This window comes from Pteronotus mesoamericanus, unplaced genomic scaffold (genome assembly GCF_021234165.1).
Source record: "Pteronotus mesoamericanus isolate MK-2021 breed Mesoamerican mustached bat unplaced genomic scaffold, CSHL_Meso_final contig_2, whole genome shotgun sequence".
NCBI lineage: Eukaryota > Metazoa > Chordata > Mammalia > Chiroptera > Mormoopidae > Pteronotus > Pteronotus mesoamericanus.
The window spans coordinates 15,307,167-15,334,954 of NW_026555084.1; the positions used below are offsets into that span (position 1 = coordinate 15,307,167).

The 27,788-nt window shown below is 55.1% G+C and overlaps 1 protein-coding gene across 1 annotated transcript; it reads left to right on the plus strand.

Moving 5' to 3' along the window:
- Positions 1-844: 844 nt before the first annotated feature.
- CSF1R (colony stimulating factor 1 receptor) lies at positions 845-27,633 on the plus strand. The gene is made up of 21 exons (XM_054568187.1): positions 845-990; positions 3,961-4,221; positions 4,640-4,924; positions 6,550-6,686; positions 7,378-7,537; positions 8,837-9,023; positions 11,676-11,791; positions 11,945-12,068; positions 12,152-12,342; positions 14,211-14,326; positions 19,662-19,788; positions 19,915-20,019; positions 20,531-20,641; positions 21,258-21,408; positions 23,440-23,522; positions 23,606-23,700; positions 24,628-24,750; positions 24,831-24,942; positions 25,511-25,610; positions 26,488-26,596; positions 26,695-27,633. Exons 1-21 carry the CDS (start codon positions 942-944, stop codon positions 26,851-26,853), a joined length of 2,901 nt encoding a protein of 966 aa, XP_054424162.1. The 5' UTR covers positions 845-941; the 3' UTR covers positions 26,854-27,633.
- Positions 27,634-27,788: the final 155 nt, after the last annotated feature.

Here is a 27,788-nt window from a genome sequence, read left to right on the forward strand (position 1 = left end):
CTTAGTACATGGAAAGAATGATCATTTTCCTGGGTCAATGTTATACTGGGACTCTTTAGCTTCAGGAAGTAACTTTACAACCATGTTATTTAAAAATAAGAAAGGAAATATTTAAGAGATCAACTAAAAGGGGTAAAAGCAGTTGCCTCCAGGAAAGAAAGGGGCAGAGAAATGCTATTTTTCTTAAGAACGATAGCAGCACAATTAGACTCTTTGTTAAAATAAATAAATGACAGTGAATCCATGAAAAGGCAGTTTTACAACCCTGCTGCCTGGATCCAAATCCCACCTCCACCCTTTGGAAACTGCGTAAATATGTGCAAGGTTCAACTGTTTGAACTCTCTGAATCTCAGTTTTTCCATCTGAGAAATGGGAATGATAATGGTACCTACCAGATAAAGTTTTTGTGGGGACAAAAGGAGATCATGAATGTAAATGGCTTGGCTGGTGAGTGTCCTGTAAATGAAATATTCTTGCTGCTATTATCAAGTTGTCCCAGACCAACCTAACCTCCCTTTTGGCTTAGCCAGAGGCACCTGGCCACTCTGAAAATACCCATTTGTGCTACTGACTGACTTCTTATCTTGAGGGTGTCTCTTCTTCCAGGGCCGTTTGGAGAGCCCCAAACCCCGCCAGCCCCCTCAGGCTCAGGCTGGCCCTGCCCCTGACTCCAACCCCTCCCCCTGGGGGTCATGGCTTTGTTTTCTTCTGAAGACCTAAGATTTCCAAATTCTGTGGTTATCTTGCCCTGCTAAAAGGGGAAGAAGGGGATCAGCCCAAGGAGGAGGAGGAGGAGGAGGAGGAAGAAGAGGGAAACAAGACAAATAGTGGGTGGAGTGCAGAGCGAACAGGTCCAGCCAGCATTCCTGGTCCCTCCAGAGCGAGCAGCTGGAGCCCAGTGCATGCCCACCCTGCAGCCTGTCACCTCACCACAGAAGCCATGGACCCGGGGCCTCTGCTGGCCTTGCTGGTGGCCACAGCTTGGCAAGGTAAGAGCAGAACTGAGGGCCCTGGGTGGGGGTAGGGGGTGATGTGACAGAGAGGGCCCCTGTGGAAGAACTCTGAACCCCAGCTCCGCACCGTGTATACCTACTCTCTGTGCTCCCGTGTCCCCAGCTTGGACTGCAGCTTTGTGGCCATTCGTTTTGGAGATGTGATGAAGGGGTGGAAGCAGCCTGTCCAGGGCTATGGATCAGTCCCAGCTCAGTTGACAAGCTGTGTGTCCTGAACAAGCAGTGTCCACATCTATTCAATGGCAGGTGTTGGGGGCAACGATCGGCTAGACGAAAGCGAAGCTTTTCAAACTTTACTGTGCATACAAATTACCGGAGGATCTTGTTACAACAGTTTTGGACTCAGTAGGTTTCAGGTGCAACCTGTGGCTCTGCGTTTCTAATAAGCTCCTAAGAGATGCCAAGGCTGCTGGTCCAGATCTACACAACAGAGCCCCTGCCAGCTCTGCCAGCTCCGCCAGCCTGTGGCTCGCTGACTGGAGGCAGAACCTGAGTTGGAAAGGCCCAAAGGGGCAGCAGTCCTTCTGTGGGAGTCTTGGGTAAAGGGTCGGGAGAAGAGATACGAGGCGAGTGAGCAGGGATGGGGGGCTACTGTGAGGGAGTTGGGGGACAGAGTCAGTGCACCCTGGAGGAGAAGAGGCTTCCGAAGACCCCGGACTGAGGAGGGGCTGTGTCCTAGGCTGCGGTGTGCAGTGTGTGTTTCCTAGGGGAGAGGAGTCAAGGTTGAGGGACATCCTGGGAGCTGGTGATGAAGGGGTCTGTCGGGTAAGTGGGAGGAAAGGAGGTTTGGGAGAATTGGGGAGCTGAGATGAGAGGGTAAAACCTGGACAGGTGCAGAGGGGGGCTTTGGTCCTTGTCCACCATGCCTTGGCCTCCAGCCTGGGGGGAGGACGGGGCCTGAGCAGGCCTTTCCTTCCGGCTGCGGGACGGCCAGGCTGCCCGAAGGCAACGGGGGGCGGAAGTTGAGGGCGTCAGCTCTGTTCTGCGTGAATGTCTGGGACAACAGCGTAGGACAAAGCAGGGCAGGCGCCTCTCTCTGACCACATTTCCAGGAGGCCACAGCATGGACCAGGGGGACTGGGCAGGGGAGGAGAAGGGAGGGATGCCTGTGGGACCAGGTGGGTGCAGAAGAGGAACACAGAATCCGCGATCCCAGATGTTGCAGCCACAGACTCTGACCAATAAAGGTTACCAGCTTTAGCTATCAGAATGTCAAGCCCAGAAGGGATGTTAGAAATGCAGCAATGGAAGTAGAGCCCGGGCAGGAGCTCTTGCCTGAGACAAGAATCCTCCCCGGTCGGAGAGGGGATGGCACCTACCCAGCCTGTAAGGCAGAACCAGGTTTCAGACTCACATATAACCAACCGCATGGGCCAGGCTGCTCCCTGCAACAACCCGCCAGCCCAGGGCCAGCGTTGCTGCTGCTGGGATGGGACAGACAGCCTGCCAGGAGCCACGCTGCCTCTCCCCACAGAACGCAGGGTATGGGAGGGCTACGCTCCCCGGGGGTCAGCCTGGGCAGTGTCCCCCAGTGACCCAGTCCTTTGGAGCTCAGGCAGAGGGGCTGCACACCTCTGACGAGCACCGAATCAAACCATAAATGAAACCCTCCTGAAGTCACTGGACAGAGCAGATTTTTCTGAGTCAGGGATCAAAGGTGGGTGCAGACGTGGATAAAGCCGTTTAAGGAGCTTGTGTGCAGGACGGTGGGGAAGCCCGGATCCCCCCAGGGCTGGACTGTCCTCGGCCTCGTCCTCAGAGCCACAGGGTTGCCCTCGCCGGGAATCAGTGGCAGAACCAGGCCCCGCAGCCAGGGGTTTTCTGATGCCCAGCAGGTGGCATTGCTTCTCCCGAGTCTCTCTGCCAGAGACGGGACAGTGGCTGGGAGGGTCAGGAAGCAGAAGTGAGAGCATCCCAGGGAGAAGGGCCACAGGCAGAGCGGAAACCGGGGGCCCGGCCGGGCACCAGCAATGTGTTTCCGCCGGCCCAAGCCACGGCGCCTGGCAGCCCCTCCAAGGCCTCGAATCGGCTCTCACTTCCCTCCTTTGCCCCTATTTTAGGCCCTGGAGAAATGCTGACCCTGCAGAGGCAACGGGCCTTCTTCCCGGATGGCCTGACGCAGGTTTTAAGTTCTCTTTTCTCCTTCAAGAAAATTTTCCTTAAAAGAGATTGGCTCTCCCGTACACACAACAGTGCTGGGACGTCGGGGTAGATAGTAAATGTAATGGCTAACTCTTACTATTTACTTGGTGACAGGTGACATTCTAAAGGCTTCCCATGCATTTAAACCTCCTGACATCCCAATAAACGGGTACAATTATTATCCCCGTTTTATAGGTGGGGAAACTGAGACCCCTGGGATGGGTCAGAAGCTCTGTGCCTCAGTTTCCCCACCTACAAACCCAACGGCCCATGGTGGGTTTACAGACCCGACATCCATGGTGGGAGTGGGCACGACAGGAGAATTAGAACCTTTTTAATTCTGCTGGGCCAAGGTCCAAACCTCTTCTTCGTCCCCACATGCATTCAGTGAGAGGACTTGGCCACGAACGTCGTTCGTCTGTCTCCTCCTTTCCTTGTTTGAGCCCCCCTCCTTTGAGACAGGCCCCACTTTGGCCCTGAGTCTGCAGCTCACCTCAGGAGGCTGAGGAAGCCCACCCCTGGGAGAAGAATGATGCAGTCACAGCCGGGAGCCCGGGGGGCTGTGGCTGGTGAAAGGCCACGCGAGCACCAGAGACGTCGGTCTATTCCCGGGCAGACTTGGGGCGGGGGCTGAGCAAATGCCCACAGAGGGGCAGGGGCTTGTTCAAGGTGACCCTGCAAGTCACAGCTGAACCCCAATGCCAGCACCAACCCTGCCAGGGTAGCGCCCATCTCGGAGGCACGGAATGGCCCAGGGAGCGTCACCTTGGGCCTCACTTCTGTCTGCTGTCTTCTCTCCACCAGCTCAAGGGGCCCCGGTGATAGAACCCGATGTCACTGAGCTGGTCGTGACGCCAGGCACGAAGGTGGCCCTGCGATGTGTGGGCAATGGCAGCGTGGAATGGGGTGGCCCCACCTCCTTCCCCTTCTGGACCCTGGAGGCTGATGTCTCCGGCAGTATCCTGACCACAAACAATGCCACTTTCCAAAACACGGGGACCTATCGCTGCACTGAGCCCGGAGATCCCCTGGGGGGCAGCGCCAGCATTCACCTCTACGTCAAAGGTGAGGACACTGGGCTTGCTCCCAAGAGGAATGGGCAGGAGGGCTGGGCCTTAATATTCCCCATCATAATAAAGCATCTCCGCATTTATGGAGTGCCTGCCATGAACAAGGATCTACGGCAGTGCTTCTAATTTAATGCAGTCCTCACCATAACCCTCTGAGGTTGGTTCCATACTTACGCTCATTTTTCAGAGGCTCAGAGGGGCTGGGTAATTTGCCCAAGATCACACAGCATCGAGGAATAGGGCTGGACTTGGCTCTGAGGCCCCGGCTCTGAAGCATCAACTGAGCTTCCCTGGTATTGTGTGACCTCAGGCAAATGATCTGTGTCTCTGAGCCTTCCTGTCACCAATGTCCAGAGACCACTCGTCCTGGAAGAGGGAGGACAGTTGTAACCCTATATCCCCCTGGACCTTAGATCCTGCTCGGCCCTGGAATTTGCTAGCTGAGGAAGTGACGGTGCCAGAGGGTCAGGACGCCCTGCTGCCCTGCCTGCTCACTGACCCGGCGCTGGAGCCCGGCGTCTCGCTGGGGCGAGTGCGCAATCGGCCTGTCATGAGCAAAACCAAGTACTCCTTCTCACCCCAGCACGGCTTCACGATCCACCAGGCCAAGTACGTTGAGGGTCAGGATTACGAATGCCGCGTTCGAGTAGGCGGCAGGATGGTGACTACGCTCGGCATCCGTCTTAAAGTGCAGAAAGGTGCGTGGGGCAGGGTGGGGCAGGCCAGGTGTGGAGGGCAGGGACGAAGAGCTGGCAGCCAGGCTAGTGGTGGCTGGGCCCGGTCCTGATGGGAGGCAGCGGGTGTCCCCTCCTTTCACTTCTTCCTTTTTCATGCCCCAGTCTCCTATGGGGCACCTACTGCGGCAAGACAAGCAAGGTATGTCAGGTAGGGAGACAGACCATGTTGAATAACTCAGTGGGCAGAATCAGCTCTTCTTCATGAAACATGCTAGGAAAACCATTAAACAAGGTGATGGAATAAAGCATGTGGGGACACTTTATTTGAGCGGAAATGTGAATGATGAAAAGGAGGTGGTCCTCAAAGATATATTTCAGCAGGGGACACAGGTGGGAAGAGGCTCCGATGTTTCAGGAACGGAAGGAGGGCCTGAAGCTCTCCCGCATCCTTGGACATGCATTTCCCACTCAGCGCCAGCCTGGTGTTGGGCACGAGGCCCATGAAGGAGGGGTGGTGAGCCAAGTGACAGGGAGGTGGTGGGGGGCAGGTGGGACAGCTTGAACTGGGTGGGGGAGTGGTGGCACAGCCTCCCTCCTTTTCCCTCGTGCACCTGCTGGGCTTGTAGGCGGGATTCTAGTTTGCAGAAGGACCGATGTGAATAAGGACACAGGAATCAGGTCCCTGAGCTTGAGGCAATAAAACGTGCCCAGGAAGTCAAAGGACCCCACTCAGTGGGCAGAGGAAATCATTAGGGCACTTTCCCTAAGCTTCATCTTGCAGAGCCTGGGCTGTCCCAGACCCTGGTTCTGTCATGACGCTTTCAGTGACCTTGGATATGTCCTTTAGTGACTCTGGACCTTGGGAAACTGGATTAGGTTATCTTTCACCAACAGCAACAGACACAGATATTAATTCAGTGCCTACTACGTATCAGGCACTGGGCTAGCAGCTGGAGACCAGTTGTGACGAACAAGAAACCCAGCCAGAGAAAGCTCGATGTGTGTGTGTTTGGGCAGGGGGCGGGAGAGGTTAGCTGGTCACAGAAGCCCTCTCTGAAGAATGTTGAACTAAAGGTCTGAGGGGTGAGAACAGGTACCCATTCAAAGTGTGGGAGACAGAGCTTCCCAGGAGGGCCGGGCAAGCACAAGGGCCTGCGGTGGGAGGGCCAATGTAGCGGCAGCGCTGGGAGTGTAGGGTGGCAGGGTCCAGGTGGTCGGTGACAGGGCCTGGGGAAGTGGGAAGGACTTTGACCTTTATTCTGAGAGCGATGAGAAGCCCCTGGATATTGGCACGGGAGAAAAGCATGATCAATTTCCCTTCTTAAATGTGCTCCCTTTGGCTGCTGTGAGGAGTCCAGATGGTGGAGGGGTCGGGGGGAAGCAGGGAGGCCTTCCAGGGGGCAGTTGCAGGGGCCAGAGCAGGGAACTGCGGTGAGACTGGGGAGAGGTGGTGTGGTGGCGGGAAGTGGACTTTTCAGGGTCTATTTAGGAGACAAGACTTGCCAGGGTTGGGGGAGGGGGAAGGAAGCATCAAGGGTGCTTTCCAGGATCTGGGATGGGAACGTGCGGGAGGGCCCTGGTCCCCGGCGGGGAGCAGAGCAATAGCTTTGGCCTGGATGTTCATGGGTCTCTTCCCCTGGCCTCAGTTGTCCCTGGGCCCCCGAATGTGACACTGGAACCTGCAGAGCTGGTGCGGATTCAAGGAGAGGCTGCCCGGATTGTGTGCTCAGCCAGTGACGTTGATGTCATGTTTGATGTCTACCTCCAACGAGGAAACACCCAGGTCGGTCCCCAGGGAGACAGCAGGGAGATGTCTGCCTATCTTCCCACTACGTCAGGCCCTGTGGGATGGAGCCCCCAGCCCCACCGTAAGCTGGCTCTCTGGGCTGAGAGCATGGCCCAGGTCCAAAGAGGGGAGTGGACTCGCTTGGGCGCTCACTGGCCATCAGTAGCTGGTGACCAGAGCTCAGACTCATGCCGCTGAGGCTCATGGGGGCGGGTAGGGGAGGTGGTACTCTACCCCTTTGACCCATGACCTTTGCCCCAGCCTGTAGACAAGAACCAGATGTCAGCTCACTTCTGACTTAGCAAGGGGTTCCTAGGCCACCTTTGAAGCCCAGGGATATAAGGGCTATTTCAGAAAGACTTTTCTCTGGGAGAGAGGGAGGACGATGGAGTATCCCCAGGAGGAAAAGGAATTAGGCTGCTTCTGAGGAACCTGTCCCCTCCCATGGTGCCTGCTGCATGCCAGGCACAGCCATTTGCGTGCAACATCTCATTTACTCTTCACGGCAGCCCTAGAAGCAGGGAGCTAGTATTAGTCCCATTTTACAGGTAGAGAAACTGAGACCCAGAGATTGGGCCCTTGCCCAAAGAAAAAAAGATAATAATCCATAAAGGATGAGGATTTGAACCCAAATCTCTCTACTTCCTAAACAACATTTGTCTACCACTTCCGTTTCTTCTGGCCGCAGCTCACAATCCCGTCACACGCTGACTTCCATGATGGCCGTTACAAAAAAGTCCTCACCCTCAACCTCGATCAAGTAGGCTCCCAGGATGCTGGCAACTACTCCTGCATAGCCACCAACACCCAGGGCATCCACTCCACCTCCATGGTCTTCCGGGTAGTAGGTGAGCATCAGGATGGTGGGGGAGGGTGGGCTGGGACCCTGGGGTGAGGGAGGTGCATCAGGGGACTGAGATGGAGGGAGCTGATGGCAGAGAAGAAGACACTGTGAAGAATATCTTGGCTAGAATCCCCTTCGCTAGGCCTGGCTAGGGAGCCACTTCTCAGCGAGCCTTCCCGGAACACCCCTCTCTATCCTAGAGCTCTTACAGTGCATTGTTGCAATTCTGTTTAGCATTGTTTTATTCTGTTTTGGGATCGATATCCAGTAGCTCCCTACTGGACTTCCTTCCTTCCTTCCTTCCTTGGACACTCATGAAATGTAAACACATGGACCAATCTAGTGCAATCATGGGGGAAGTGCGGGGTGTCCTGGAAACGCTGAGAGTACTTAGGGCCTCTGGGGCTCCACCACTCTTCTGCTCTTCATTCCTCCTCAGACCCCCAGAGTAGCCTCATTTTAATTTATGCAAGATTTAATTAGAAGAAACTAGTTATGACCCTTTTGGGTACAGGTAACAGAAACCAACTCAAACTGACCTAATCAAAAGAGTGTTTTTTTGGCCTTATTGCTGAAAAGCCCATGGATATGAGCTTCAGGTACAGTTGGATCTAGGTGTCCAGATCATGTGAACAAGAATCTGTTCCTTTGCAATTCTCAGCTGTACATTTTTTTTGTGGAACTCCCAGCAGCACCAGGCATGAATGCCCCAGTAAAATGAGGTCTTCTCTTTTCCCAGATTTCCAAAACAAAAAGTCATGGAAATAAGTGTCAGGACTCATGGACTCACATGCCTACTCCAAACCAATCACTGGTCTGAAGGGGATGCATTACTCTGATTGGTTGGCCTGAGTCACATGCTCACTTTAGACCGGGATGTGGAGGCCACATTGACTGAACTATTATCAGAAGAAAGGGAAATGGGTAGGGGCATGTGAGGGGAAAAAAAAAAAACCCCAGAATTTTTTGGTAAATATTTTTCAAAGAGTTATAATCACAGTTATATTCAGACTCTTAATTAGGCAAATAAGGAGGTAAAGGCATCAAGGAGGGTAGGAATTTTCCCATGTTCTCCCGGGAACTCAGTGAGGAGAAAAATTTGGAGCCCTGGCTTCTGTGGTGGGTGGTGGAGAGATGTCAGCGGGCAAGCATGGGTTCAGGTTGGGGACTGTGGGCCTGGCCGACTGTACCCATGCAGGAGGGTCCAGCTGAACAACTGGATCAATGCGTGGATGAACAAATGAACAAACCAACCAGGACATCATCCCACTAATGCCAGGTCTCTGTGTGTTCTGCTTTCCAGAGAGTGCCTACTTGAACTTGACCTCTAAGCAGAACCTCCTCCAGGAGGTGGCTGTGGGTGAGAAGCTCAACCTCCAAGTCATAGTGGAGGCCTACCCAGATCTACAAGGCTTGAACTGGACCTATGAGGGGCCCTTCTCTGACCACCAGCCCAAGCTCGATTTTGTCACCGTCAAGGGTTCATACAGGTACCAACTACCAGCTCCCACCTGCATAGCCCCACAGCCGGAGGGGAAAGGCTTCAGCCAGGAGTCAGGACCCTGGGGTCATATCTGAACCTTGCTACGTGGCCTGGAGCAAGTCCCTTCCCCTTTCTGGGTCTCACTTTCCCTCACTATGTAGAACTTTGATCTCAGTCCTCTGTTTGAGATGTAGGTCAAATGTGCGTCTCCCTCTGTCCCACATCCTTGGGAAATGCCCTCAAGAATTCCACCATTTCTTGGCGGTGTGCGTCTTCATGGCTATCCAAGAACTCTCAATCTCGCTCATTCTCCTCTTTCGTGGCCAATCCGAATGTAGAGGACAACGCCCCATGAGTTCCATTCCTAGACACGTTCCTAATAACGATGGCACAGCGTGTCTGCCACTCACACAGGTTTGGGGATGGGGTGGAGGGAATTCAAGCCACCCAATTACAGATACACCCAAAAATTCTTTAAAGGCCTGTGGCTGCCCAGTCCGGAGAATTTCTCACCAGTCACTCTTCAACAGGCTTCAACTCTTCTCATAAAATGCTATCTGACTGCATCTTCTCTCAGAATCCTGCTTTTCCCACATGCGCAACATTTTAGGAATTTATTTTTCTGTCTCCTCCTGGACTATATCCTCAGGGTCTTGTTTTCCCATCCAAAGTGGTCTAATGAGGTAGAGGTCGCTTTCTAAACATGAGTTCCCTCCTTAAGGGGAACACTGATGCTCTTTAACAACAAAAGGGGTTAAAGCAATAATTGCTTTACCCTGATCTGTTTGAATGAGAGCATGCAGTCTGATCAAGGACAGCAAGTACAAGGTTTGTGTGTGTGACAATGCTCCCCGCCCCCCATGACAGATGTCCCTAAGCTGCTTTCTGCAGAGTTGAGACGCAGCCTCAGAGTCTTTCTCAACACAGTCTCCAGACAGTGTTCCCATCACGGCTGGCTCAGGAGAGCAGATCTGTGTATTAGCCCTGGGCTAGATAATCCCTTAAACACCTTCCCAGTTTCAGACTCTCTAGGGTTCTCTTTCTAGCTCCCAAAGCCCAGGCCTCATTGGCTCCTGGACTCTTGTTCGTCAATCAAAAGAATCTTCAAGGCTGTCTGTCCCCTTGTCCCCATCTTCCTCCTCCCAGTTCCACTATCCTTTCTGGCCAGCATTTCTAGCTTCCTCTCACCTAAAGCAGAAGTTCTGGATCTGGAGTCTGCAGACCCCTGAGAGGGGGTTAATGGACAGATTTCGGGGATCTGTAAGCAACAGGGACGTTGCAGAAAGGAAGCAGGGAGAACCCTTAAACACAGTCACCGAGGGCCAGTCGTCACAAGGCACACAAGCCTGCGCGCCCAACATACGTCAAACTTAGCTCACGTGATGGTGTGTTCGTAAGGGTGACTTTGAGGCACCCGCAGAAGTTAAATTCTTTCAGTTTAAGGGGTAAATGTTAGTTACTACAAAAATCGATACGTGTTGAGAGGAAGAGAGGGTCTGTGTGCCAAAGGTCTGGCTGAGGTTGCCCTCTGAACGCCACGCATTTCAGGCCGGTGGTAGCTGCAGGCACTTACAAAGAAGAGCTGGTAATTTACTTTTTTCTTTTCTTTTCTTTTCTTTTTTAAATTCTTACCTGAGGACATGCTTATTGATTTCAGAGAAGGGAGGGAGAGAAACATCACTGCTAGAGAGAAACATCGATTGGTTGCCTCTTGTACACACCCCGACCGGGGACCAAACCTGCAACCCAGGCATGTGCCCTGATCGGGAATCGAACTGGTGGCCTTTCGGTTCACAGAATGACACTCCAACCAAGTGAGCCGCACTGGCCAGGGCTGCTAGCATTTATTTTTAAAAAAACTTTTTCACTACCTAAGCAATATGTGCTCATTATGGATAAATTTTCAAATAGAGAGTAAGAAAAGAATAGAAAAAATTACCTGGGATCAGCTGAGAATAGCTTGTTGTTTGCCTTTGTTTCCAGCCTCTTCTGTACTAAAGGGCACTGTTAAGTTGAGTGCTGCCACGAGTCAGTGTGTCAAGCATTCTGAATACATGGCCCTTTAATCCTCAGGCCAAGTCTGTGAATTAATTTTCATCAGTATCATCCTCTCAGAAAAGGAAGAGAAGGATCAGAGAGGTTCAGTCCTTGTCTAAGGTTGCACAGCTAAGAACTGGCAGCACCAGGACCTGGCGTGACCCCTGGTCTCTATAGCCCCATGGCCACATCCTGCTTCTCATTCCTCCTATAGTCCCACTGAGTGAGGCTGTCGCTTTAGGGATGGCAGCTGACCTGGGTGCGAGTGTTTTCAGCTGCGATGGCTTAGCCCAGCTACGGTGCTCGAAGCAGGTACATTCAGGGGGCCTGTGATGTGCCTACCAGCATCAGCATTTTACAGACCTCATCTCTACTAAGCCTCAGGACAAAACTGCTTTACAGATAAGACAGCCAATTAAGAAAGCCGGCTTGGTGGTCTTCCCCTGTCTCATTGGCACCCCGCCTGGGTTCCTGGCTCCGTCAAGGCCTTTGTGTCCTGGACACTTTATCGAGTATATTGACCAAAAATAAAACAAAGCCTGTTGGGGTGGCTGTCTGAGCCCGCTGTCCTGGTGGGGACCACATCTGGGCTCCCCACAGACGTCCTGCTCCTCCCACGCAGGTACACCTCCACCCTCTCCCTGCCTCGCCTGAAGGCCTCTGAGGCCGGCCGCTACTCCTTACTGGCCAGAAACGCCGGAGGCGAGGATGCCCTGACATTCGAGCTCACCCTTCGATGTGAGTGATGGAGCGGGGGCTGCGGATACGGGGTCCTGGAGAGACAGGCTGGGAGAGGTTGGGGGAGGGGAAGCTCAGTGTGAGGTGGTCAGGCGAGGGCACAAGGGCCTCTGAGCTGATCCCGTCCTCTTCGGCTCCTCCTTTCCTTCTCAGACCCTCCGAAGGTAAGGGTCACGTGGAAGAACTCCGTCAATGGCTCAGGTGCCATGATCTGCGATGCCTCTGGGTACCCCCAGCCCAATGTGACTTGGGTGCAGTGCAGGGGCCATACCAACAGGTAAGTGGGCTCCTCTCACCTTCCTCACTGGGAATGAGGGGCTGGGCACCCTGAAACTCTGAACCACATTCTGTTCTTTCCAGATGTGAGGAGTCCCAAGTGCTGCTCGTCTCCGAGGACCCACACCCCAAGGTCCTGAGCCAGGAGCCCTTCCATGAGGTGACTGTCCAGAGCGTGCTAGTCATTGGGACCTTGGAACACAACAGGACGTATGAATGCAGGGCCCACAACAGTGCGGGGAACAGCTCTGACGCCTTCCAGCCCATCTCTGTAGGTGAGCCTTGGTCCTCCACTCCAGGCCAGGATGGGAGGGGCCCAGAGTTCTAAAACGTGGAGCTTATCCCAGCTGAACCGAGTCCCACCTCTGTGGGTCCCACTCCAGGCTCCTCCTGAACAAAGATCTTCTGAAGCAGCCAGACGGGGGAGTCTGGATCCCTCAGGATCAGGGGTAGCAGAGAAGAGTGGAGGGGAAGCAGGCATCCAGAGAGAAAAGCCGCCAGAAACGGGCACAGCCTACCTGGCCCCTCTGCTCAAACCCTGCACTTGAACTCATGCGTTAATTCACAAATACTGCATTTTGCCTTGTATCATGTGTATTTTTTTCACCCAAATTTTTGAGGGAAAAATAAGGATGCACATTATACATGGGTAGTGCTAATTCCGTGCCTATATAAATGTTTTTAATTCTTTTATGCACGCTTATGCGTTAAAGGTATACCCTAATAACGCTTATGCGTTAAAAGTGTACCCCAATATGCTAAAACTCCTTTATAGTACAAAAAACAATTACCTGAATATAAATAAATAAATTGAATTAAAACGAAAAATATTTTCCCTGAAAGTTTAGGCCCAAAACGTGGGGTGTGCATTATACACAGCAAAATACAGTATATGTTTGGCGTCTGCTGTGCCCCAGGTGCTCCCTCGATGCAGGGGAGCGAGCCCCCCATGGAGCTTAGAGTCTGGTGAGGAAGACAGGCAACAGCGTGGTCCAAGTCCGCCCCGGGGCCAGCCTTGGGGGCCTCCGTCACCCCTCCCTGAGTCCTTTCCTGCCAGAGATGCTGTCTTACCATTTGGGGACCACTGTCCAGCCCTGGACACTACTGACTGAGGCTGCACCTGTGAGAAGAAGGGGTGCCTTTCTCTGCGTTGCACAAAGGCTCTGTGCGGCTCTCCATGCCCACAGCACCTGGGGCTGCCGGCAAGCAGGTCTTAGCACCCAGGCCTAGCAAGGCTCTCTGGGCCCAGAGAGGACAGAAGGGGAGCCTCTGTCTGGCTCAGAGGTGGCCACTCGGGGGCCCCAACTGCTGGCCTTGGAGCAACCGCTGCCAGGGCCCCACTCCACGGGCAGTGGCTGTGGCTGCTCCCAGTCTCACTGTGCCAGGCATTGTCTCAATGAACTGACCCCTTCCTAGGAGGTTAGTACTACTTTCCTTTGACTTTGGAGATGATGAGCCTGAGGCTTAGGGAGAAGTCACAGGTTCAATGTCACACAGCTCCTCAATAGCAGAGGTGAGACTGGGCCTCAGATCCATGCTCTTGACCTGGGCAAGGTGATGCAAATTATGTATTTCAAAACTCATTGAGCAAACTAGGGTAAGTGACCTGGGAAGAGGAGACCCAGGGGCCGTGAGCCTGGCTTTCAGCCGGACGGGCCGCGTGGTTCCAGAGGGAACTCAGGGAAGCAGCAGGGAAGGCCAGGAAGGCGGGTTCCTGTCTCAGGTCCAGAAGATCCCTGTTACGGCTGCCCGGCAGCGTGGGCGGTGAGGGCGGTGAACCCGTCACGGTGGGGGTGTGCACGGCACAGCTGGGCAGCAGGCCAGGCTGCTGCAGAGGGCTCCCTCCCCAGCAGGGTAGCACCGTGTGGCCTGAGGGGCTCCCCGGAAGGCTGTGCTTCTGGTAGGGTTTGCGGCTGGGCACAAGCAGGGCAGAAGCGTCTGTCCTCCCTGCCCCTGGCTGTGGAAGGATCTGTGGGAAGGCTCCCTGAGGCTCTGGGGGTTTCTGGGTGTGAGGGCACTTCATTCAGTCAAGGCATTTACTGAGTGCCAACTGTGTTCCTGGCCATGCACTGGCCAGTTCTCAGTGGGGGTGGGGAACCCAGAGGCCTCTCTGTGACTTACTCCTCTGCAACCCCCCTTCCAGGATATTCCATACAGTCCCCTGATGAGTCCCTCTTCACACCTGTGCTGGTGGCCTGCATGTCCATCATGGCCTTGCTGCTGCTGCTGCTCTTGCTGCTTCTGTACAAGTACAAGCAGGTGAGCCTGGGCAGGGTGGGACAGCCAGACCCCGAAGGCGCTGGACCCCGAGGCAGCACGGCCAGGCCACGCAGTTCCCCCTTTAGCCCCACAATGCCCCCTCATTTTGTCAGCCAGTCATTCAGCCAATGGCTCTGTAGTAGGCGCCTACTGTATGCCAACGTGGGCGAGGTCCTGGGAGGGCCAAAACTCAGAGCGTCTGAGGCTCTGCCCTCACAGTTCACTGTCTGGCGCAGGACACGGTTGAGAATCAATTGACCAGAAAAGTGAGGGTGAGGGATGCTCTGGCCACAGGTGTGGGTTCTGGGAGAGCGGAGCATGGGGTCCGGTCCCAGCCAGCGGCTCATGGGCGCACAGAGAGGACAGCACAGGCCAGGCCTGTGTCTCACCCTCAGGTAGCATGTTGTCCCACAGAAGAGGGAGGCCTGACCGTCATCAGCCTCTTTGTTATTGAACATGATTATTCAAAGCTACCATTTATTGCACGCTGACAGTAGTGAGCTGCCTGTCACTTTGAGTGCACAACCCATAATAGCGATTTTAGGGGCATTGTTTTATAAATTGTGTTGCCTACACCCTCTCACTTAGTGCCTTCCGCAGCCACGGCATGTAGACAGTATCGCTAACCCCATTTACAGAGTTGGAAGCTGAGGTTCCGAAAGGTGGAGACAGTTGCCTTGGTCTACAGCTGGTCAGTGCAGAGGCAGGTTTTAAAAAAGCCATGGTTTTAACCACCATGCAAAACATTGAATCATTTTATCCTCACAACAACCGGAGGCAGAGACTTATAGCAGCAGCATTTTACAATAAGGAAACTGAGGCTCAAGAAGGTTGAAGAACCGGCCCAAGGCTTCTGGGCACCCCCCACACCAGATCTACGGCCTCCACCACAGGGCCTCAGTGTCTCCCTACACAAAAGATGGTGTCCAGTGTGATCAGACGCTGGCAGGGCCAGGCCAGGGGGTGGTGGGGGCCAGCAGTGGAGGCCTCTCTTCTGCCTGTGGGGGAGGGAGGCTGCTTGGAGGTGGTGACATGGCATGGGTGGCGGAGGGTGCAGCAAGGAGAGACCAGCCTCAGGGAAGGGGTCTCTGTGGGGGAGAGGGCGATGTGTGTAGAGGGTGGGAGAAGACCAAGGTGGGCTCTGGATATAGTAGCACCTAGAAAAGGAGGCAGGTAGGGGCAGGTTGGGGACTTCAGGGGTTGGACCTCGTCCTGTAGGCTGAGGGTTGTTAGTGGGTTTGAACAAGTAGTGATATGATTTAGGGGTGAATAACTTCTTCCCCACACCTACCTTGGGGTTTTTAGTGTGAGAAGAGGACTTGAAGTAGATAGGCTCGGTGGATGGGATGTGGGGGCACCCCCGGGCCCCATGGGTTTGGCGCTTTATGCTCATGCCAGCACCCAGCTCGGAGTACAGCCCCAGACAACCGGGGCCCCGGGTCAAGACTTTGGGGATCTGGGTCCATCTCCGACACTGTTTTGCCATATGACCTTGATGACTCAGTGTTCTCTCTGGGCCTCAGTTTCCCCACTTGTACCATGGGGGAAATCTGACATTCCATGAGCCTGCTGATGGTGTGGTTTAAGAGCCAAGGGCTGTGAGTTAGACGGATCTGGGTCCGAATCCTTCTTCTGCCTGTCTCCAGCTATTGGGCTCTGGAAAAATTGGTGTCTCTAAGCCTCTGTTTTCTCCATCCATCAAATGGGGTTCCTCACGGCAGCTGCCCCACCAGGCTGTCTTAAGGATTCACAACATCAGGCAGGCAGAGGACTCCGCAGGGTGCTGGGCACAGACAGCGCTCAGAGTAGAAGCTGCACAGCCTCATCCCAGGAGGAAGTTGGCTGGGAGCCCAAGTTAGCTCATGCAGTGGGGCATCTACACACCCAAAGCGGTGCTGGGCCCTGCTCGCCCACCTCCAGGGACAGGACCTCACCACGCTTGTGGCCACCCCTTCCTCCTCCAGGCAGCTCTGACTCACTAAGTTCTTCCTATGGAGCTGAGAGCCGCCTCCCCGTGCCCTGCGGAGCTGCCTCCTGGGCCCAGGACAGACTGCAGGGATTCTGGAGAAGCGCCCAGTGCCCTTCCAGCCCCCTGCCTCGGGCTTCCGGCCCCTTTGGCCAGCTGTCGTTTAGGGGCATCTTACCCTCTCTCTCCATAGAGGACCACTTTTGGGACATGTGCTCCCAGTCCCCTCATTTCCCATCCAGGAAATTCAACGGCCCCCCGAGCCCACTCAGGGTCAAGGGAAGGAGGAGAGCCCATGGAGGACAAGACCTGGAGGGGTCAAGATAGTCATGCCCCTGTCCCAGGGCCTGTAGTCCAGTTCTCCTGCCACCTGGAGTTCTGAGACTCGCTCCTCCCCTGGGACTGAGCCTGGTCAGTCCTCACTGCCGAGGCCCCGGGTGAGGGTGGCCCCGTCTGGAGGAAGAGTTGTTTTTGCCTCAGGCTGAGTCATCACCTTTCTGGCCCCAGAGAGACCACAGGGTGGCCAGGGGCTAAGGGGGAAGAGAAAGGGCAGGAGTCAGCAGGCAGGGACGAGGGGGGACACAGGGAGGAAAGGGTGAGGCAGGGGATGGGGAGGCCACGGAGAGGCTGGGATTCTAGGGGTCAGAACTGAGCTGTGGGGACCAGGGACAAACTAGGGAGGGACAGGAGGGTGTATCTGGGAATACTGAGGGCTCTCCCTTCCTGAGGCAGGGAACGTCCACCGCCTAGAGCCAGCAGGCCTAGTGGGGAGGGTTGCAGGGACTTTGAGGTCTCCTGCTCACCTTGGTTGCCAAGGAAGAGTCGGGGTGAAGTCGGGGGAGGGCACAGGTCCGGGGCCTGTGGTGAGGAATCAATGAGATGATGCACCATGAGCGTGCAGCCGGCACCCTGGTCACAGGAAGTGCGGAGAAGCTCTTGCTGCTATTTGTACTATTACTACCACTGTCATTAGGAAATCTGACCTGAGGCGGCCCATCCAGGCTTTCCTGTAACTGTTCTCCTTCAGAGGAGAGGCCTCTGGGTAGAAGCCCCCGGGAGGATCTGTGAGCCCTTCCCAGGGATGGCAAAGGCTGGGTGTGTAGGGGCTGAGCTGGGAGCCGCTTGCCAGGAAGAGGCGGGAAGGCGCCTGAGGCAGGCTGGAGAAAGCGGCCTTCTCCTCCAGGTAGAGTCTGGCATCGGGAGATCTGAGATTCCAGCCAGATAACCTCTTCCTCCTTCCACCCACCCCCCTCCCTTTCTCCAGCATCCCCTGCCTGGCTGGGGGCGGCCGTGGGGAGGGGGCTGACTCAGACTCAGCTGCGGAAGACAGAGGAAGGAGAAGTGGTGAGGAGACAAACAGGCCTTGGCCACAGAAGCCTGGAGATGGAAGTGGCCTGAGGGGTGGGGGTCAAAGAATCCCCTCGTGGCTCTGTCCCTGCCTTTTGGGCTGGAAAAGCACCATATGCAGGGTTTGAATCTCTGAGGCTCAGAAAGTCCCTCCTTGCCCCGGCTGAGTAGCTCGGTTGGTTATGCCAAGGTTGCAGGTTCGATCCCTGGTCAGGGCACAAGAATCAACCAATGAATGCATAAATATGTGGATTAACAAATCGATATCTCTCTTTCTGGAAGGAAGGAAAGAAGGAAGGAAGGAAAGAACGAAGGACAGGAGGGAGGGAGGGAAGGAAAGAAAAAAATCCCTCTGTCCCATTTCACACTTTCCTCCTAAGCCCCAACATGGGTGTGTTTAAGTTCACCTGTAGTCTCCCTGTCCAAGCAGAACCCGGAAGCTCTCTCTCACCTCTAAATGTACTCTTTTCTCCCAAACTACCACCTGTGGGAAGTTCTTCGCCATGGCTACTTGGAGTCCTGTCTCTTAACCCAGCGAGGCTCCCAGCCACAGGCCATCCTCCTTCCCAACTCATACCCCCTGCCGCTCCCCCCAAGCTGGGTGCCCACGAAGGAGCCCAGCTGCAAAGCGCAGCCCAGCTGGTCCCCAAGGGCACTGACAGGAAAGAGGGTTGGACTGCTGACCCAAGGCCTCAGTGTCCTCACGGCCCCCTCCGGCCCCGCTTCCACTTTCCCCCTAAATGCCATCTTCCATCAGCACTTCTCATGGGCAGGCCCTGGCAGGATGTCCCTCAACAGCTGGGCAGGAAAGAGAGAGGCCACCGAACCTCTGCTCCAGCTGGTGGTCGGTAACAGCAGGTAAAGCCAAGAACTCAGGTCCTCCAGACACTCCCTCTCTTGTGGGCAGAGCCTCTTCTCTCGGCCCTCAAGACCTTCCAGACTCTGGAATCTTCGCTGTTCCCCTCAAGCCACACCCACCTTGCAGTCACTCAAACTGGCCAGGACCACCCCCCCCCCCCCCCCGCCCCAAGCCGCCTCTTCTCTGTTCACTGAGCTTGCAAAGTGCTCCCTCCCAGGTCACACACTGGCTCCTCCTCAGCCCCTCAGGGGCTGTCCCCGACTTATCTTCAGTTGTACCCATCTCGCTATCCCATTATCCACAAGTCTATTTGCTTATTTGAGGGAAATGCCTGTCTTAGCCTCTGGAATGCAGGTCCCATGGGGGCAGGGACTTTGCCTTGTTCAATTCTGCATCAGCGGTGCCTGGCACAGGGAGGTGCTCCGTGAACTGTTTGGAAGGGAATATTACTTAGACTCAAAAAGGAAGGAGGTTCTGTCCCATGCTCCAGTGTGGATGAACCTTGACGGCAGTCTGCTAAGCGAAACAGGCCAGTCACAAAAGCACGAATACTGCATGGTTCCACTTAAATGAGTAGTCAGATTCATGAGGCAAGTGGAATGGTGGTGGCCAGGGGCTTGGGCAGAAGTGGGTAGGGGAGTTTAAAGAGCGTGGAGTTTCAGTTTTGCAAGATGAAGGGTTCTGGACATTGGTTGCACAAGAAGGTGAACGTACTCAGCAATACTGAACTGCACACTCAAAATGGTTGAGATGATAAACTCCCTGCAATTGGAAAAAAAAACAACCAAGCAATATTTGGATGAGAGGAAAGACGGACAGATCTCAAGCACTGCCCTGTCTCCCAGCTCAGGAATTCCCTAAACTGTCAGAGCTATCCAGGCCCTCACGGGTGACCCTGTCCAAGTGGTCGAATACACAGGTAGGGGACCTGAGGTTCGCAGCAGGAACAGTCACACCGTTGAGGCCAAGCCAGGAAGGGACTGGACTCTCAGTGCCATGGGCGTGAGAAGACACGGCCACTCTCAGCAGATCTCGGGCCACACGTTGCCTCTTCCTGCTGAGGGCCACGAAACTGCCCACTCCCCCTGCCCTCAGGGGTCGGATTGAGATCCAAGATCCTGCCTGGCCTGGCTGCCACCTGCTTCCTCCCTCTCCCTCTGCAGAAGCCCAAGTATCAGGTGCGCTGGAAGATCATTGAGAGCTACGAGGGCAACAATTACACGTTCATTGACCCCACCCAGCTGCCCTACAATGAGAAGTGGGAGTTCCCCCGAAACAACCTGCAGTTCGGTGAGAGGGGATCGAAGCCCACCAGGCCCCCCTGTCACAGGGCAGCATGGGCTGCAGGGAGCTGGTGGCCCTTAGAGAAAGGGCCCTTTGGTGCCCAGGGAACTAAGGAGCCCCTATGTTCGGCAGGTAAGACCCTTGGAGCCGGAGCCTTTGGGAAGGTGGTAGAGGCCACGGCCTTTGGTCTGGGCAAGGAGGATGCTGTCTTGAAGGTGGCTGTGAAGATGCTGAAATGTGAGTGAGGGGAAGGGGCCTGGGGAATTTAGGGGAGCCGGTGGGAGGTGGTACATGCTTCGGGGGGTCTGCCCTGTTGTCACAAGAGGCATCACTCACATTTTTGGTCCGTTAGAGTCTGGGGGACGGAGGCTGGGATTGGCGGTGAGGACCCCTGGATCCCTTTGTGAGCTGCCAGATCCCCATAACTCCTGGGTGCAGAGGGGCTTCTGGCTGAGCTGGGGTACACAAAGAGGCTAGGGTACACATAGGCTACCCTGGGCCACACAGCCTGGCCACAGCTTGGCTTCCTGCCACCTGAGACCAGCTTGGTGACTGGCCATCTCTCCTCTCTCTCTCCCCCTACCGCCCCCTGGTGTATCCACATTTCTTCTTCTCCCTCTTTCGGACCCTGATTGCTTTGGGGCTCTGGGCACCCCTGCCTGCTCCCCGGTGTCTCCTATCTTCCTGCATGGCTCTCCATGTCCTCTTGCTCTCTCCCCATCTGTGGGGCCTGCGGTTCCTCCCCCAGCCACGGCTCATGCCGATGAGAAAGAGGCCCTCATGTCGGAGCTGAAGATCATGAGCCACCTGGGCCAGCATGAGAACATAGTCAACCTTCTGGGAGCCTGCACCCATGGAGGTGAGGGGCGCTGGCGGGCACAGGGGCCCCTGGCATGGTCTGGGGGTCTCTCCGGTGTCTGAGGGCCCCAGGGCCACCTCAGTCCACCTTCTACTTCCCATCTCCTCCACGTGAAGGTAGGATCCTGTCTCAGGTCCTTTAAATTCCACATGCCTGAACTGGTCAGACTGCTCGTGCATGGCAGATGGTTCTGGGAGCTCTGAGCAGTGGCTCTCACACACCAGCGGGCATCGGTCAGTCACCTGGAGAGGGAGCTAACAGGGCAGACCCCTGGGCAGCTGGATTCTGTGGGTCTGGAGTGAAGCCCCCACCCAAAGACACTTGGACACTCACCACGGCCACCACAGGGGTGCCCCAGGGCCTGCTGGGACTCCAAGTGCACCCCATCTTCTATAGGAGCTTTGACCTTTATGAAGCGGCTATAGATTTCCTTTGGGGAAAGACTTCTTTAGCTACATTTTTTTGTTGTTGTGGGGAGGGGGGCGTGACATTCCTCTGCTTTAGACAGATGGGGCTCTATGTCCCAGTAGGGTGCCTCATGGAACCTACCCCATGTTCCTGTTCACATGGGGAGTGGGTTAAGGGGTACACTCACCCCACTCTCTTGGCTCTCTAGGCCCTGTCCTGGTCATCACTGAATACTGTTGCTATGGTGACCTGCTCAACTTTCTGCGAAAGAAGGCTGAGGCCATGCTGGGACCCAGCCTGAGTCCAGGCCAGGATCCTGGCTACAAGAACATCCACCTGGAAAAGAAATATGCCCGCAGGTAGTACCCTGGCCAGGAACGGGGAGGAGGCTACAGCTGGCAGGTGGGGTCCCAGGTCTGTCCCCAAAACCAGCTCAGGGTGTTGGCCCTCACATTCCCATCTGCGCCACAGGGAGAGAAGCAGCTCAGTTTTTCTAATTATTCTCCTTGTCCAGTATTTGAATACCTACTATTTTCTGGAAACACTGATGCAACAATGGGCATCTTATAATCTGCTGGAGACAGATGTTAATAAATCCTCACTTTAAAATATATACAAGATCAACCAAGACTGTTCAGGGCCTTAGCCAGAGGCAGCTGCTATTGGGGATAATCACCCTGCTTCACCTGCAGCATGTGCTGCCAGGAACTGCAGGAATCCCACTGCAGTTGGGAATAGCCAGTGGCAGGTCTCCCCATCACCATGAAGAAGTGGGGACAGCCTGTGGGTTGTTGGGTGAAAGGCGGCAAAACAGCATGACAGCCAGGTCCCTCTCGGGTCTGTTTACCAGGCAAGCCATGAGGAGGATGACCTTCTGAAGGTCTTTCCTTCCCTTTTATTCTGTAATGCTGGGATTCCTGGAAGCCATGCAGAGGCAGATGGACAGAGCCACATGGGGAACCAGGGAGAGGAAGTGGCCAGTTTCATGTCACACATGAGTCAGGGACAGAGGAGGAGCCTCGGCCGCAGATGGCTCTTTTGACTCCTGTGCTCCCCTGGAAGTCTGTCTTCGGGTCTGGGGGCCCCAGGACCAGGCTGCTGGGGACTGGAACAGAGTCAGAAGAAGAAGGGTACACATTGGGCTCCTATCCTAGCCACTGTCCGCTGCTAAGCCTGGGCAGGCAGAAGGGGAAGGAGGCTACGTCATTCCATCCAGTGTTTTTGAACATGGGGGCTGGCAGGACCTACCTACTTCCTCTTCTGATTCTGATTCCCCTCTGACACTGAGCCTCTGCAGGCTGGGACCTCAGGCCAGATCCAATCAAAATGAGAACCAAACTAAAGTATTAGCTTTCATCCTCAAATCTGCAGGTGGGGAAAGGATTCACGGAGTGGGGTGACTCAAGGAGCAAATGGCATGTGAACCCACCCTGCCAATAGGATCCCAGGCTACATTAATAGGGATATAGTTTCTAGACCAAGGGAGGCGTTGGTTTTGCCCTATGGCCAGCCCATAAATGAAATACTAGGTTCTCTTTGGGGGAACACTTGAGCATGGACATTGTCAGGGTGCACATCTCTACTGCAGAGGGAGTAGGAGGGTGAGCAGCCCAGAGTTCATCTGGTTGGATTAGAAGCAGCAGTGGCTATTCATTCTAGAGCAGCGCTTTTCAAACTTGCCTGTCACCCAAAGCATGAGTTCATAGGCATCACAAGAGAGCTGTCAGAAATACACAGTCTCAGGCCCACCCAGACCTGCTGAATCACAGCCTGCATTTGCAGAAGATACCCCAGGTGAGTCTAGGCCCACGAATTACAGTTTAAGCAGCACTATTCTAGACCAGCAGGTCTCACCTCTGGCAGCACGCTGGGATTGATTGCCTGGAGAGAATGAAAAGTCTGGTGACCGAGTTTGGCCCCTCGAGTTTCTGAGGTGGTCTGGGCACGCGGCATGTTTAAAGCTCCCCAGACGATGTTCATGTGAAGCCAGGGGTAAGAGCCACTGTCTAGACAGAGGGCTCAAAGAAGGGGCCCCGGAATATGCTCAGATCTCTGCAGGGCTGTTATGGGGAACAGGGAAACCACTTCTCTGCAGCCCTCGGGGGCAGAGCAAGGACCAGGAGGAAAATCCCAGGGGCAGACTGGTGTTACAGATGGCGAAGGACTTTCTAAAAGACAGAGCTGCCCACAGAGAATAGGTGTCAGCTCGCTCACAGGATGGCCAGAGACCAATGATCACTCAGACATAATGTGGCACGGGTTTCGTGTCAGAGAATGTTCAAGTTGACCCCAAGGTCCCTTCCCTTCTCTGCCAAGTGGCTGGAGACTAAGGCCTGAGCTGGGCAGTGGTGATGGGGCCTGACTGGCCCTCGGTCCTCTCTCCTGTGCAGGGACAGTGGCTTCTCCAGCCAGGGCATGGACACCTATGTGGAGATGAGGCCTGTTTCCACTTCAAGTGACTCCTCTGAGCAAGGTGAGGAACCGGGCTGCTGGGGGCTGGGCAGGGAACGGCAAGGGTGCAGCGGGTTGCCCTGATACCTCCCCACCCCCCACCAGACCTGGACAAAGATGAATGGCCACTGGAGCTGCAGGACCTGCTTCACTTCTCAGGCCAGGTGGCCCAGGGCATGGCCTTCCTCGCTTCCAAGAATGTGAGTTGGGAACCAGGTCCCCCAGGCAGTCACCTGGGGGGGCACTGAACCCCCACAAGGCTGGAGGAGGGAGGGTGAAGGGGAGGAAAGGGAGCCTGAAGGGGCAGGAGCAGAGCCACAGTGCTGGAAAGCAAACGGGCTGCTGCCTCAAAGAGCTTTGGGGGGAGTGGGAGAGAGCTGGGAGCCCCTCCGGGAGGCCCCGGGGCGCAGCAGACTGTGGTGCAACCACTCCCAAAAACAGGCTGTGTGAACACAACCGTCAATGGTGTGAAGCACACGATCTCATGGGGATGATGATGGAACCTCCCTTAGCTGTGAGGCTATGTGTGAGATGACATGTACGATATTCAGCCCAGAAGTGCCTTGGAGTGGGATCAGTGACTGTCCTCCTTAGAGCACAACTTCGGAGTCAAATTTGATTGCTGACTCTGCCACTTGCTGTCACTTTGAACAATTTTGAAACTCTGAGTCTTGGTCTCTACATTGATACAAGTGGGCACAATCGCAGGGTTGTGGGCAAAACAGGATTACAATGTGCGCAGATGCTTAGGGGAGGGCCTGCCATGGTAAGGCCCTGAAAATGGCTGCTGTTATTAGAAGCCGACGTGGGCCCACGATGGCTCACAGCGCCAGGACTCACTGCTTCTGGGCCCGAGCAGAGCATCCAGCTCTAGGTCAGCTGCTGCTAAGGGCCAAAGGGCCAGAGGGAGGGTGGTTTCTGAACACTCAATTGTCTGACCACATTACATTTTTTCAGGGCCTGGGCCCTGGTAGCAGGGAGGGACAGGAGTCAGGTTCAGAACCAAAACTGATGCCCACTCCCTCACGGAGGACCTCTGAGGTCTTCTGAGGCCCTGGTTGCTTCTTCTGAACTTTGGGCTCAGGTTGGAGAGGGGCTGGGACTAACCCTGACCCACTTCCCCTCAGTGCATCCATCGGGACGTGGCTGCCCGAAATGTGCTACTGACCAGCGGCCGTGTGGCCAAAATTGGGGACTTTGGACTGGCCAGAGACATCATGAATGATTCCAATTACATCGTCAAGGGCAACGTGAGTGCTGGAAGGGCATGGGCCAGGCTGGGGAGAGGGCAGTGGGCCAGGGACCAAGGTGACTGGGGTCTGCTGTGCAGGCCCGCCTGCCCGTGAAGTGGATGGCTCCCGAGAGCATCTTCGACTGTGTGTACACAGTTCAGAGCGACGTCTGGTCCTATGGCATCCTCCTCTGGGAGATCTTCTCACTTGGTGAGTGGCTGGCCGGGTGGCTGACTTGTGCTTGGTTACCCGCAGTGTCTATAACTCAAGGAGGATGCTAAGTCATGGGCGTTCGGTGCCCACAGCAGAGCAAGGGCTGGTGGAATGGATATGCAAAATGTCTTAAACCACGTGTCACAGCTCCAGCATGGGCAGGGCAGTGCCTGCATCCTGACAGGCACTCCATCCCCCCTGGGCTGTTCCATCTGCCTGCTTGTGCAGTTGCTGCTTCCTAGGATGCCGTTTCCCCTTGTCCGAACACCGGAATCCTTGAAGACGTCTCTCCTACTTCTGGCATGCTGGGCACAAGGACTTGGGCTTAGACCTTCAGTGCATTCCTCTAAGAACCTCCTGTTCTAAAGCCTGGGCTAGAACTGTGTGGCGTGATGAGGCTGGGTGATGGCTCTCAGCCTCCTGAACTTAGCCCTTTTGCAGTACCCAGTCCATAGTAAGCACTAAGAGGAGCTGCTGTTCTATTGTGGAACCTCAACCTTGCTAAGATGTGTGGAGTGGAGATGGGGAAGGGAGCACTGAGCATGTATCACCTTGGCCTTTGCAGGGCTGAACCCCTACCCTGGCATTCTGGTGAACAGCAAGTTCTACAAACTGGTCAAGGATGGATATCAAATGGCTCAGCCTGCGTTTGCTCCAAAGAACATGTAAGGAAAAGGCCCCAGGGAGGGAGGACACCCTGACTCCGGTTGAAAGGGACGGAAAGGCATATGACCCATCCTTCCCTGTCCACAGTATCCAGGGCCAGGCTTCATCTCTCCACACTGGACTAAATAACAAGTCCCCTTTACAGAGTTCGCAGTTACCTCTGGTTTTCCAGGCAGCGTAGATGTTCTTGGAGGACTCTTAACTGGGCAGTCCTAACTTGGATGATAGATTTCTAACCCAGACTCTGTTACCATGACCTCAAGGAAGGAATCTCTCATTTCTCCTGTGCCGGTGATCTGTGGCGTCGGCCAGACACTGCCGCGTGACACCTCACCACAGCCAGCCCACCGCAAGTGAGCCGTTCACTGGCTCCCTTCCTTCACCACAGCCTGTCCACAGGCCTGCGGACCATGAGGTTACCCACTGCCTTTCTCCAGCCCGTCTGTCAACACAGCCCACCCCTGCGCCCACCCGGGCTTTCTCTGCCCAGGCGGACCCACTCAGCTGGCTCACCAGCCCCTCAGCCCCTGCAGACCACTCTCCACTCTAGTTTTTTACTACAGCCAATCCATTACACATTCTCTCAGCCTATCTCTCTAACCTACCTGCAGGTAGCAAGAAAGCCCCTCTTGTTCTAGGAGATAAAGCACAACAGCATCTGAGTTTCTCCCCACAGTTATCACAACGGGTGAGAGGAAGACCTTTCTCCAAGGGCCACTGGGAGGGTTAAGTCAGAACACATGCCAAGGTCTGAGCTCAGGTCTTGTGCTAAGCTCACCATGACTAGGTTTTGGGACCTCTGCTGGGTAGGACTCTGCAGGGCACGAGCACGTGAAATGATCCCCAGACCCACGGGCAACCTCTGTCCTGTCTCAGATATAGCATCATGCAGGCATGCTGGTCCCTGGAGCCCACCCACAGGCCCACCTTCCAGCAAATCTGCCTCCTCCTTCAGGAACAGGCCCAAGTGGACGGCAGAGAGCAGGTGAGCGTGGCCAGGCTTGGGGCAGGGGGCGGCTACGGCAGGCCGGGCTGGACCTGACCAGTCAGCACTGACCATCTCTTGGCCTCTCCTTCCTTCAGGACTATGCTAATCTGCCCAGCAGTGGCAGCAGCGACAGTGGCGGCAGCAGCAGTGGCGGCGGCGGCGAGCAGGAGAGCTCTAGCGAGCAGCTGGCCTGCTGTGAGCAGGGGGACATAGCCCAGCCCTTGCTGCAGCCTAACAACTACCAGTTCTGCTGAGGTGACGGCAGGAAGCACTGTCCCTCCTGAGCTTCAACTCCTCCGTGGATGGGGCTCCACAGGGAGAACACAGACTCTGCTCTGGTCATTTCACTCAACAGCCCAGCCCAGCTCTGAAACTCAGGATGTGGGGACCCATGAGAGATCAGAGAGGACCCCACTTCCAGAGCCTGGGTCATCACTGCCAGTCAGGGGCTGGGGCTGAGCCCTTCCCCTCCCACTGTTCTCAACGCTGCGGCTGCACGTTCGCTATGCCAACTGGGAGAACCCCCGGCACACCCTCTTAACCTTGTTCCCATTTCCAGGAACCCCTCCTCTACCCCTCTCCTGTCCCAATGTAAATGGACTAGTTTTACACCTTGTGTTGGGAAGTCCCCAGGAGCTGTCCCAACATCAAGAAAACAATGCTCCTGGGCCTTAGAGTGGAGGGACTCACCTCCCTCTCCCTGCAACCAAATGGAGCAGCACGAGCAGACAGATGCCCAGAGGAGACACCAGGCTGAGACCTTTGGAGCGGGGTGGCTCCTCTGTAAGCATTTAACTGTATCCCCGAGCCTCTGCCCTCTAGTTTTCTCTCCACAGCCCCCATCCCACCCTGGATCTGGTACTGCTATAATGAGCCAGGTGGCAGCTAAAAGTTTGGGGTGTTCTACCCAGTCCCCCCGTCATCCTGAACTGGAAGGCAGGGGACCCGTGTGGCTGGCCACACCAAGCAAGCAGCACGCACTTCCCCAAGTTGACTCATCGTAACTAACAGTCACGCTGCGGGATATGCCGCTGTCAGCATTAAACTAACAACATTAACACAGCTGGTCTCTGGTTCTTTGCGTCTCAAGAGAGCCAGTGGATTCTCTGGGACTTTCTGCCATCCCTCCTTCACGTCAAGTGACCAGCTCAGCACCTCTGGAGCTCAACCACACCGCCCCACACAGTGA